Raw genomic sequence first — 13,556 nt, 5'->3', positions numbered from 1 at the left:
TTACATAGTACTGAATGTAATATATAGAGAATAAGTAGATAAAGTACAAATTAAGAATGAGTGGACAATCACCAATGAATGAATATATGAATGAATATTATACACACACACATATATATATGTATATACAATGGAATACTGTGTTCAGTTGCTCAGTCATGTCTGATTCTGTTATGCTATGGACTATAGCCTGCCAGGCTCCTACGTCCATGAGGATTCTCCAGGCAAGAATGCTGGAGTGGGTTGCCATGCCCTCCTCCAGGGGATCTTCCCAACCCAGGGATCCAACCCAGTCTCTTGCATTGCATGAAGATTCTTTACTGTCTGAGCTACCAGGGAAGCCCAAGAATACTGGAGTGGGTAGCCTGTCCTTCTACAGGGGAACTTTCTACCCAGGAATTGAACCAGGGTTTCCTACATTGGATTCTTGACCAACTGAACTACCCGGGAAGCCAAGTGGAATACTACTCAGCCATAAAAAGAATGAAATAATCCCATTTTCAGCAACATGGGTGAACCTAGAGAGTCAGAAAGAGAAAGACAAATACTATATGCTATCACTTATACATGGAATCTAAAATATGGCACAAATGAACTTATCTATGAAAAGAAACAGATTCACAGACATAGAGAACAGACTTGTGGTTGCAGGAGTGGGAGAGGGATGGATTGGGAGTTTGTGATTAGCAGATGCAAACTATTATATATAGAACAAATAAATAGCAAGGCCCTACTGTATAACGCAGGGAACTATATTCAGTATCATGTAACAAACCATAACAGAAAGGAATGAAAAAGAATAGATATATATGTAGAACTGAATCACTGTGTTTCACAACGGAAATTAACCAAACATTGTAAATCAACCATACTTCAATAAAATAAATTAAGAAATAAAGAATGAGTGGACAGTGAAGCAAAAAGAAAATCAAGAAAATATGGTGTAACAGATGTCAAATAGGAAGGGATGGTCAGCTGTACTGAACACCAGTGAAAGTCGAATAAGACAGAAAAAGAGAAGCAACCACTGGATTTGATAGCAGGAAGATCATTTTTGACCTTGACAAGATGAAAATTTCAGTAGAATATTTCAGAGTCAGAGTTGAATGAGCTAAAGAATGGTGGTAAATGAGAAAGCCAAGACAGAAACCTCTCAAGATATTTTGCTGATAGTACTTTGAATATCTTCAAAGAATGAAGACAATCAAAAGAAAAAAATATTAAGTCTAAGATTTATATGTTTTTTCTACATGAAGAAATAAAATAGTAAGATGATTTCAGATACAAATTTAAGACAGGGAAAGACAAAAAGGAATATTTTCTAACCTGCCTTAAACCCAACAAAGAATTCAAATATAGTTTAGAACTGATAAAGCTAGTATGTTGTGCCAAGGAAGGGATAGCGGCACTGGGGAAAGCTATCAATGTATTCTGATCCATAGTTAAAAGGTAGTGAAGAAAAATAAACAGCTTTACCCAGTGAAAAAATAAAGTCTAAAATCATTTGAAAATGTATATTTTTCAATTTCGATATGTATGCTGTGACCATGCAATTTAAATAAACAGTCTTTTCAAAACAAAAATTCCAATTTAAAATTTAAATAAATCTCTAGCATTTGGAAAATATATAAAACACCTGTTTTTCAATTACATAAAGCTACAAAAAGGAAAAAAACAAACCAAAAAACCCATATAATGTATTTCTTACCATAAGTTCAGGTGATGTGATATCTCTTGGACCTTGATATGGATCATCACTAGATGCAAATGAGGCAAGTATTGACAAACCATTGAAAACCTGTTGATAGTGTTCTCCAATACGGAGCAATAATTCATTATGCAGTCCTTGGAAATCTTGTCTCAGCAGGCTCCCCAGTTCAATTTCTGTTTCATTCTAACCGAGAGATACATTAAAAAAATAAAAAGTTGCTTTTTTCCCCAATACTAACATCTTGGAAATAAGTGTATTGATTTTATTTTATTTTTTGTATTGATTTTAATATGCTATAGTTAATCAGGAACTCTGGATCAGGTGACAAGAATTACTAATAATATTTAAAAAGGCATTGGAAAACGATTCTAATCTTGAATTTTCCTGGTAGGTTTGCATGGACTACAGGTAAAAAAGAGAAGTGATCAGACTTTATTTTGAAATAAAATTTTTTAAAGGGAGTATAGTTTTTTATAAAGTTTTAAAATGTCATTACATTCAAAGAAATATAACTGCTGAGAGGCAAGTTAGTGGCTCTGCCTCTCTCTGCCTTAGCTTTCTCATCCACAAAATGGAAAAATAATAGTACTTTATCTCACTGGGTAACTGAGAGGAGTTACGCAAGTGAAATAATCCATAAAAATTGCTTAGCAAAGTTTCCGACATGTAAGCATTGGAATGCTGTTACCATTCCACTTTCATAACACAGATTTTCTATCTCAAAATAAATAAATACACTCAATACTCAAAAAGACTCATGTAGAAAGAGATCCATAGCTGGCATATCATGAAATACAGGAAATAAATTAACATTGGAGGAAAACAATAGTTACATATGCATATCTGACAGGTTCTCTTGTTCCCATGTAGCCTCTTATTCCTCAGATTTTGTTGCTACTACGACACCAAAATTTGCAGCACAGGCTATAATTTTAAATTTGAAAACTAGCAAGAAAGTGGGCCAAACTGTAATCAGAGCACGAAGTAACTAAATTCAATGCTGTCATAATACTACAGTTGAAGGATATTGCCTCTTCTGACAGATATAATTATCTATCATTAGTCACTGATAGTTCCAATCAATTAATTCTAAAATGAAATTAGTTGAGAAGCTGATCCATGCATAGATGACTATCACATATCATCACTGTAAAACAATAAAAAAAATAACAAAAGAATACTTCTATTTAATACTCTCCTTTGGCCCAGGACAATACTTATTTATGTACCACTTGAACTTATATTACTCTAAGATAAATTATAAACTACTCACTCTACTTCCATAAGAATGTCACAATAGCTTTCCTATAATACTAATTTACATAAAAGAGTAAAACATATACAAACATTCAATTACCTTTAGATAATGAAGGGCACGTTCTAATTCATCCTTGGAACAGGAACAGACCAAATGGGAAAAAATATACTTGAAGTTATTTATTAAAATCTCTCTACGATTGACATTTAATTGTTTTCCTAAAGTTCGAATGAGAGCAGAAGCTGCAGGGCTTGCTTTGGCAGCAAGGTCAGGAAGCAACACTTGTAATGTTCTCTGAAAAAGAAACACTACAATTACCAAAAAGCATATTTGACCAGGTGATAAAATATTCACATGAGCTATGTACAAAAATAATGAAAAATACCACCCAAATTTGGAGTCCACCTACAACATATCTGAATTCAGATTTACTACTTATTCACTCAACAGACGTGTACTGAGCATCTACTATGGCACAGGCACTGCAGATACAGCAGTGAAAAATAGGCAAGGTTCTTGATGGTATGAAGTTTACACTGGAGGTGGGGAGAGATAGAAATAAAGAAGCTAATGTTCAAGAGGCAAAGAAAATAATTTCTCATTAGTATGTATTCATGCTTTTAATTAAAGCAGAGGTTTCAAGCTTGATTTATTATTTGATCTAACTAGTATTTAGACAATAAACAAAAGGAGCCATAAATACAGTATTCTAACTTCTTCAAATTAAGAAGTTGATGAGGGCGGGGGGTTCAGGATTGGGAACTCATGTACACCCGTGGCTGATTCATGTCAATGTATGGCAAAACCAATACAGTATTGTAAAGCAAAATAAAGTAAACATAAAAATTAAAAAAATAAATAAAATAAAATACGTTGAGTGTAAAAAAAAAAAAAAGAAGTTGATGCTACAATATTAAAGAAAACCTTTTTAATACACTGTCATCCCAACATGGCAACAAATCTATTTTGATTTTGGTCTATTTCCTTTAAGATCTTGTTCTTAAATAATATATAAAATTCCAAACATAAAATGATTGGCCTTTCATTTATTCACATATCTAACGAACAACTACTACATGTCAGTGACTATTATAGGCACTGAAGATATGACAATAAACAAGACCCAAACCCTACCCTCAGAGGTACTTACACCTTATTTGTGTTATGTCTTTCAACTTAATCCAGTAAGACTGGACATTATAAGGTAGTTTCTACCAAGTATTTATAATTATTGTATTACAGTGCATAATATTTTATGACCTAATTATTAGATACTTAAGTTTCTTCTCAGGGTTTTGTTTATTTGATACTTGGATAATGCTGCAGTAAACCTCTGCTTTGAGGTCCCCAGATGAAATTACTAAATGAAAAGGTTAAAAATATCTTTGTGGTCCTTAGAGCACAGTATCATAGTTTCTTCTAAGATTTGTCCAATTTACACACAATTTAATTTTGTTAAAATATGAAATTCTGTAGAGAAAAATTTTGCCTAGATCATTATTATAATTTATTAACTAATAATAATAAACTTTGCCTTTGGGAACACATAAGAAGATAACCTACACCATCCATCTTTGAAACCTCAGCCCCACTAATGACTTTTCAAAGGCTTCCCAAACCACTACATACTACAAACTTGATTATCTGAATTCACATGTTATCTATAGCATTATTTTGTACTCCCACTACTTAGGGATAGATATGATCATATTAGACTTTGCATTACCAACGAAACCCATCATAGCACTAAAGACATAAATGCTTGGTAAATGGAATTAATTAGCATTAATTAATTAGTATTAACTTTTCAAGATAGCTAACCATAAAGAGCAATGACTCAAAACAACACATATTTCACTTTTATAACATAAGTAATATTATATCAAAGTCAAAAGATAACATGTAAATTTGAAAATCTATGGTCCTCATTATACTTGCCAGATAATAAACAATACCAGATTTTTTTAAAAAATAGAGAGAGAATGGAATAAACACAAAATACTGAACTGAAAACCTCAATAAAGTCAACTATACTTTGCAACGTACAGTAAGGAAACGATTAAGATCAGGAAAGTCAAAAACATTGGCAATTTCAGACAAGGTATTTAAAGCCATTTCTCGCTGGTGAGCCACATCTTGTTTTCGCATCTCAGCATTCTGGCATGGAGTACTAGGAAGTGCCGTCATCTGACTGGAGTGGAGGGATTCTACCAAAAACTAGAGCAAAATGATGTTAGTTTTCACACAAGGAAGAACATTTAACTATTATGTTTTAGGCTAACATAAAGGCCAGTATCAGAGTTCTAAACATATTACCTGAATAATTCATTTAATTTTTATAACAACCTTAATGAGGTATATATAAACACCCTTCTATAGATGAAGTAAACAGGCTTAGTTAAACTGGAATATGTTCTTAAGGATTACACCACTAGCACAGAGCAAAGCCTGTATTTTAACATTTCCCAACTTTTCAGAATGAACCTTTCTTGAGTGAACCTTTCTTAAAACAGAGTACCTTATCCATAATATCAAAGCATAAAAAAGTTTATCACTAAAAGAAAGACTAATAAAAAAAAGACTTCTCTTCATAGATTAACAATAGAGTAATAATTATTATAAGATGATTTTTTCCCCTCTCCCATTTATAGCCCTACATTTTCAGACTAGGAAGCTAATAGAAAAATGACAAGATGTAGGGTCTTTTAAATAAACCAAATACATCATTAAAAAAAGAAATATCTCTCTTAAAACAAGAAAAGTAAAACATATATATGTTCTTTTTTTAGCTTTTTGCAAAGTAAAGTAATGCTATTTCCTGTAGTCAAGGCCAGTGCTGAATCTCACCTGACAGATAGGTTTCTTATACTGGCTGAAAAAGTGCTGCAGTTTAACACTTTTAGCCGCAACCAGTGCTCTAATTTCCGTGTACGCTGCTCCAGAGACAGAAGCTGACTTGGATAATAAACAATGCAATAAGTGCAAGAGGGCAAAAGGTACCAAATCTCCTTTTGCTGCCCTAAAATTATATTAAAAAAAAATTATTATCAATGTCTTGAAAATAAAAATCTATAAATAAATGCAAACTGTTATCACACTTCTCTCTATAACATCACAACTCTCATATTACCATTTCTAACAGCAGGCAAACAAAAAAGGTGAATGGCCAAAATAAATAAGGAAGTCTATGAAAGCTGCCAAACTTACCTTCCAATATCCCCTGTTGTAAGAATCAAGGTATCCTTCAATTCATTATTTCTTGAGATCTGAGCATGTGTATATGCTTCCTTCATCCTTAAGACAAAAAGCTAGAACAATAATATTAACTAGTTAAAGAAATTTTTAGAACCAAGTTTATGAAAATACATAAAAATCAAAATTTTAAATAAAAGTCATCAACCTCTTTTATAAATCCATCCTCAGCATCCAAGGATTCCAATATATGCTTGATATTTCCACTAAAAGCCACTCTAACATCCTTGTCTGGATCTTCCATTAAATTTAATAAAGTTCCAAGAACCATTTTTACATCTGTTTCATCTTCTCTAAAATCAAGATGCTTACAAAGATGATGCAGATTTTCTATGAAAGCTAAAAACAAGAGCATATAATACCTAAGTTAACACATTACATTAAAAAGTTGTACTATAAAAATATTGCCAATAAATAATACACTACACAGAATGCTAAGTTGTCTTATAAAGTCAATATTTTGTGTTTAAATTTGTAAAGCATATAGAACTGTGGAGGATTAAAATGAATACTTGAAAAACTAATACCTACAAATTTAAATTTCCTTTAGGGATTTCACTGGGGGTCCAATGGTTAAGAATCTGCCTACCAATACAAGGGACACGGGTTCCATCCCTGGTCAGGAAAGGCCTCACTTGCCACAGAGCAACTATGCCAACGCACTACAACTATTGCGCTTGAGCTCTACAAGCTGTGAGCCACAGCTTCTGAGGCCTGCCCTATAGAGTCTGTGCTCCACAACAAGAGAAGCCACCACAATGAGAAGCCTGCACACCTCAACAAAGGATAGCCCTGCTCACCTTAACTACAGAAAGAGGGCATGCAGCAACAAAGATCCAGCACAGGCAAAAATAAATAAATAATCTTTTATACTAAAAAAATTTATTTTATGCTTTTTAGTAAAAGTTATACATAATTTAAATCTAAATAATCTCTAGAATTTTTAAAGTTATAAATGATTACTCAGTCAGATTTTTTAAATTACTGGGATAGACTTAAAAGCACATTTCCATAATCTAAAGAAGTGTGAATAAAGGGAAAGCTTGTTGTTTTTGTTGTCTAGTCACTAAGTCGTGTGCAGCTCTTTTGCGACCCCATGGACTGTAGCCCACCAGGCTCCTCTGTCCACAGGATTTTCCAGGCAAGAATACTGGAGTGGATTGCCATGTTCTTCTCCAGGGACTCTTCCCCAAACAGGGATCGAACCCATGCCTCCTGCTCTGGCAGATAGGTTCTCTACCATTGAGCCAGAGAGTCCCTTGGACTGTAAGGAGATCCAACCAGTCAACCCTAAAGGAAATCAGCCCTGAATATTCATTGGAAGGACTGATGCTGAAGCTGAAACTCCAATACTTTGTCTACCTGATGTGAAGAACTAACTCACTGGAAAAGACCCTGATGCTGGGAAAGACTGAAGGAAAGAGGAGATGAGGACGACAGAGGATGAGGTGGTTGGATGGCATCACTGACTTGATGGACATGAGTTTGAGTAAGCTCTGGGAGTTGGTGGTGGACAGGGAACTCTGGTGTGCTGCAGTCCATGGGGTAGCAAAGAGTCTGACACAACTTAGTGACTCAATAACAATAACCACCCAAAGCAAGCCATCATCCAAGTATGTGTATACATTTCATGCTCCCAACAAATTCATACACCATTACCATTGTAAAGTGGTAAAGATATAATCTATACTCCTCAGGGGGCAAAGTATTGGACTATTAGAAGTTCTGAAGGTCCAAAGCAGTGGCAGGGGACACATTAAGAAGGTCCCTGGGATCACTAAAGAGGATACAGGATACTGAACCTCACAATATTGAACTAAACAATGGGTATTTCCCTTACACTGTCTAATCACAAGAGCATTCTACAACTCTAAAAATTACTTCCCTTTTTAGTTCTGTGATACAGTCTCATATCAGACATCCTGTTTATAAATAATTACATAAGCACTGAATCTATCAAGCAAGTCTAATTGTTTAAGGCTGCAGGCTAACTCTACCACTGTTTTTGTTTTTTTTTTAAAGGAGCTTAAATAGGTTTCAAAATATTAAATAAATCATAACAAACCACTTACCAAGTTTCACTGGGCTAGGTGTTTTTTTTTTCAGTAGGAAAAGGAATGGCTTGCAAACAGAAGCTTTTAGTCGAGAAGATGAACATTCAGGTTGAGAAGCGACTTTTAGGCTCTTACATAAGAGGTCAATATGCCCATATTCAGAGAGAGGTTCTGTTAAAGAACTTGTCAAATAAAACTTTCCATGAAGTGTACAGACAAGCTGACCAAGTACAGAAGCAAATTCTTTTTTGACAATGTCAGAATCATCTTTGACTTTATCTCTAGGGGGAAAAAAAAAGTACTAAATCTTTTGGTTTAATTTTGTGGTCTAAATAGTCTTGCCTCATTTGGGGCAAAAGTACTGATTAAACAAAGAATAGAAGCAAAAAAAATTTAATTCTAAAACTAAAAGCAACATTTGTTCTATATATCCAGCAATAAATATAAATTTGTATATATGATATCTGTTCAATCAAGTTGTATATTCAAATTAAAATATTAATACATACACAAGAATCTTGGGAACTCTGTTATAAGGATTCTGCTGCTGCAGTAAGATAAAGAATCCATTAATACAACTTGTCCGGATTACTTCATGAGAGCTCTGCAGGGCCCAGCTGTAAACTGCTGTTCTCCACTCAAGGTGTATTCTTCTTGGAAACAGAGTTAGAAGAAATACACATTGTGACTGGGCCTGTGGTGCTAAAAAAAATTAAGTCCATTAATCAAGATTTCTAAGTGTTTACTTTACATACACACAACATACATACTTATTCCTTATTGTAAAGTCAAATAACATTTAAAATATATACAGCATTTAATTAAAAACTCCTTTTCCATTTATTAAGCACATGCACTAAAAAAGGTCTATGCATAATCTTACTAGTAACAGGGAAATCTAAACTGAAAATAACACCCATCAAATAGCAAAAAACATGTATTTGTTTAGGTAGTTACATCTTTGACTTTTTTTTTGGCTACACCATTCAGCTTGTGGCATTTTAGCTCCCAGACTAGGGATCAAACCTGGGTCCTCCACAGTGAAAGCACAGTCTTAACCACTGTACTGCCAAGGAATTCCCTCTCTTTTTTAAGATAGCAAAAAATTTAAAATTTGATAATGCCAAGTGCTGGTAAAGATATGAAACAAAAGGAACTCATATTTTGCTAACAGCAATGTAATTTGGAATGACATCTTTGGAGAACAATGTGGCAGAATAGAGCTGAGGATGCATAAATCCTACAATTTATCCCTTTCTACACGTCTAACTCCTTTTTTTTATTTATTTATTTTTTTTTTAAATTTTAAAATCTTTAATTCTTACATGCATTCCCAAACATGAACCCCCCTCCCACCTCCCTCCCCATAACATCTTTCTGGGTCATCCCCATGCACCAGCCCCAAGCATGCTGCATCCTGCATCAGACATAGACTGGCGATTCAATTCACATGATAGTATACATGTTAGAATGGCATTCTCCCAAATCATCCCACCCTCTCCCTCTCCCTCTGAGTCCAAAAGTCCGTTATACACATCTGTGTCTCTTTCCCTGTCTTGCATACAGGGTCGTCATTGCCATCTTCCTAAATTCCATATATATGTGTTAGTATACTGTATTGGTGTTTTTCTTTCTGGCTTACTTCACTCTGTATAATCGGCTCCAGTTTCATCCATCTCAACAGAACTGATTCAAATGAATTCTTTTTAACGGCTGAGTAATACTCCATTGTGTATATGTACCACAGCTTTCTTATCCATTCATCTGCTGATGGACATCTAGGTTGTTTCCATGTCCTGGCTATTATAAACAGTGCTGCGATGAACATTGGGGTACATGTGTCTCCTCCTTTTTGAACTATTTAAAAATGTACCTTATTTTGTAATCACACATATAGAATTTTGTGACCACTTACAGTAGCTATCTGAAATCCTCTGGCTTAATGTTAGAAGACTGGTGGCAAACGTGGTCAACTTTAAAGAGTCATCATCAGAATGGAGACAAATCCATGGAAGTGAGAGCATTCCACATAAATCTTCCAGGATATGATCTTCAAATGAAGTGTTTACTACAGAAACACACAATAGGTGATTAATGATATCTTTTCTTTAATCATATTTATCTATGTCTTCTTTCAATTAAAAAAAAGACATTCTACACATCAAATGGAATTACAATGAACATTCATAAACAGGGGTTCTTAACATAAAGATGATGTTCTGAGGTCTGCAAATCCAAAGGAATTAACTGTGACTTTATGAAAATATGCATTTATATTTTTAGTAGTATTCTTTATATTCTTAAAATAAAATTTAAAAGCTATAAATAATTTCTACTGACTGAAAAAGAATACTAAAAGCATTATACAAATAAATTTAGAACTTATAAATTACTGATACGCTTAACAGAACTGAAATTAAAAATAAACTTTTGGGCATTCCCAACATTGGTTCATTTAGGCCTCAGGCAAAAAACAAAACCTATTTTCATACTGATTACTGGTTATTTTGATCCATTACTTTTTTGTACTCACCTTGAATATACATCAAAGCATCATATATTTTTACCACTTTGTCAATAACTGTCTCCAGATCAGGTTTCTGAACAGATTCTAACAAAGTCCTACAGCTGTTAAGCACCTTTGTGTAAAAATCCACAGACATCCAAGTTATCATTACTGAAGGTTTCTTCTTACACTTCTGTTGACAGTCCTTGAAATTATAGCTGCAGTTAAAACATTTTTTAAGACAATTAAAATGAATTTTATTATAGTCAAAACTAATATTGTAGTAAGCAAAAAGAAATTGTGAGTATAAAACTAACCTAAAACTATAAACCAATTCAAAGTAAATATGCATATCAATTAATTTTAATCTCTTCATGTCAGTCTAAATCACACAGGATTTGGTAATTAAAGTTAATCTATGCTATTTAAATGTGATACCACCAGGCTTTAAAATAACAGAAGATATAGCTGTGTAAACCCTTTCTTAATAATAGGACAAAAGCAGACTTTACCCAAATTAGCTATTACTTCAAGTTATCTCAAATTCCAAATTTAAGGCAATCTGAATTAATACAGCTTCTTTAATCTCCTTCATAACTTTGTATTAGCAAGTTAAGAGTGACTCAGGAAAATTAAAAGATTTAAAAAAAAAAAAGAAAAACAAGTGAATCAGGAAACACGGAATAAATGATCATATAAAAAATTATCAAGGAGTGATGGTCTATAACATGGCAGTAAAAAATAAGACTAAATCTTCAGAGAGGGTTCACATTTTATTCCTTCTGATAGAGTAATTAACCTATATTAATGCTAAACTAAAAATATCTCTAATGAGTTTTAAATTCCTACTTTTATTATCAAAGGGGAAAGTTCTCTTGATGAAATATTTGGCTTGAAGAGCACTGAATTTTGAGTTGTATAAAAAAATGTTCTACCTTTCCACCCCAGAAAGTTAGTTCAGGCTTCAGACAAAAAAGAGCCTCAATTTTGAATGTGTAAAGAGGACATAAGAACTTTACTTCACAGAATTGTTGTAAAGATTAAATAAGATATGTATAGTACTTAACACAGTATCTAGCATTTAGCAGATGCTCAATAAAAAACAAATTTCTCTTTCACAGAAAAATTTTGTGTTCTAAGGTCACAAAAATCAAGTGAATAAAGAGGTCTTCCAAAACAATAAATTCAAATGTATTACACCCAGAAAATACAAGTTGTTTTTACCAGTCCATGTTTTGATGAGAACAGTGAACAGTACACAGAGCAGTCAGTTGTAGAATGATAGCAACTCCTTCTAAAATCTCACTAATAGGGTTCTTCACATTATTGGATTCAAGGAAAATTTGAAGGTCCTCAGCCTTCTGTTTCAGTGCACTCCATAATATGCTCTTTTTGTTCATATCCACATGTTTAATTCTGTAATTAATTATAACCAGAGTGTAAAGATTCATATTCATATGAATTTATATAATCTTGCTTGTACATGAAAAATATTTTAAACAAAAGACAGCATGTAATGGCAACTACTGACATTTTGTTTGTTTTCTGCTATACCATATGGCTTGCAGGATCTTAGTTCCCCAACCAGGAAATGAACCCAGGCCACAGCAGTGAAATTACTGAGTCCTCATCACTGGACCACCAGGGAAATCCCTGCTGCGGCCGCTGCTAAGTCGCTTCAGTCGTGTCCAACTCTGTGAGACCCCACAGACGGCAGCCCACCAGGCTCCCCTGTCCCTGGGATTCTCCAGGCAAGAACACTGGAGTGGGTTGCCATTTCCTTCTCCAATGCATGCAAGTGAAAAGTGAAAGTGAAGTCGCTCAGTCGTGCCCGACTCTTTGCGACCCCATGGACTGCCGCCTATCAGGCTCCTCTTTCCATGGATGTTCCAGGCAAGAGTGCTGGAGTGGGGTGCCATTGCCTTCTCCAGGGAAATCCCTACAACTACTGAAATTTATAACAACTTTCACAATTGGCTAAAATATGGGAATTCTTTGGCTACATTACAAAAAAAATAATTTGCTAACATTTTTTAAATTGTTGATAGATGTATAGTCACAGAGATTTTTTAAATGTATTAAAAAGTCAAATCAGGCAAGTAAAGACTTTCAAGTAACCGTATTTAGTCATGGAATCTTTTATACTAAAATAGACTACAAGAACTATTAGACTTTTTAAGCACTCCTTTGACTACTTATAGAAAGAACAAATATTCTTGGTGTATTTAAGGCAAAGCACTTAAATAAAGGTGATTTTTAAGTCACTAAAGTTCTATTAAGTGGCTAAATACAAACTGAATGAAAGTCATACTCCTCGGTCTGTTTCGGTGCTCTTTTGGAAGAGTTTAAAGATGAGCTGAGTCGACGCCTTTTGGGTGATAGTCCATTGCTATTACTGCTGAGGTTTTCCTGTTGAATTTGGCAGTGAACTTCATCAATGATTTCCATACTTTCCATTTTTAAGGCTGCATAAAGTGGGCCCAACAAATACTGAGAAAGCAAAAATAATTTTAAAAACTATTTCTTAGAAAATAAGTTTATATGTATTATTCATAGATAGCAAAAATGCATTAGGTATCAAGATCCCAAAGAAGGTAAATTATTTTCAGAGTCTCATCAAACAAAACAAAAACCTAAGTTAATCTAATTATTTCACAGTGTATATATAGACACATATATAGCTTTATATCTAGAATTATGGTTCTATAGTTTTAAAGGCCTAAGACAAATCCTTCTAGAACCTGTTTTCCCTTGACCAAAAGAAAAATTCTACAA

At 33.8% G+C, this 13,556-nt stretch overlaps 1 protein-coding gene across 1 annotated transcript in view; it reads right to left on the bottom strand.

Annotated features, from left to right (window-relative positions):
- ATR (ATR serine/threonine kinase) overlaps nucleotides 1-13,556 on the bottom strand; it is a 112,093-nt gene that overhangs the window by 79,094 nt on the left and 19,443 nt on the right. Inside the window, exons 5-16 of the mRNA XM_012102124.5 lie at nucleotides 13,093-13,271; nucleotides 12,006-12,197; nucleotides 10,809-10,999; nucleotides 10,191-10,343; nucleotides 8,785-8,977; nucleotides 8,294-8,556; nucleotides 6,370-6,560; nucleotides 6,177-6,277; nucleotides 5,817-5,988; nucleotides 5,016-5,186; nucleotides 3,069-3,263; nucleotides 1,709-1,894 (exon numbers count right to left, since the gene is read on the bottom strand). Of these exons, the coding sequence (XP_011957514.2) occupies nucleotides 1,709-1,894; nucleotides 3,069-3,263; nucleotides 5,016-5,186; nucleotides 5,817-5,988; nucleotides 6,177-6,277; nucleotides 6,370-6,560; nucleotides 8,294-8,556; nucleotides 8,785-8,977; nucleotides 10,191-10,343; nucleotides 10,809-10,999; nucleotides 12,006-12,197; nucleotides 13,093-13,271 (2,187 nt within the window). The remainder of the gene's footprint in view (nucleotides 1-1,708; nucleotides 1,895-3,068; nucleotides 3,264-5,015; nucleotides 5,187-5,816; nucleotides 5,989-6,176; nucleotides 6,278-6,369; nucleotides 6,561-8,293; nucleotides 8,557-8,784; nucleotides 8,978-10,190; nucleotides 10,344-10,808; nucleotides 11,000-12,005; nucleotides 12,198-13,092; nucleotides 13,272-13,556) is intronic.

Source organism: Ovis aries, chromosome 1 (genome assembly GCF_016772045.2).
Source record: "Ovis aries strain OAR_USU_Benz2616 breed Rambouillet chromosome 1, ARS-UI_Ramb_v3.0, whole genome shotgun sequence".
NCBI classification, from domain to species: domain Eukaryota; kingdom Metazoa; phylum Chordata; class Mammalia; order Artiodactyla; family Bovidae; genus Ovis; species Ovis aries.
The sequence above is the reverse complement of the archived record's forward strand: the minus strand, read 5'-3'. Positions and strand labels throughout refer to the sequence as shown.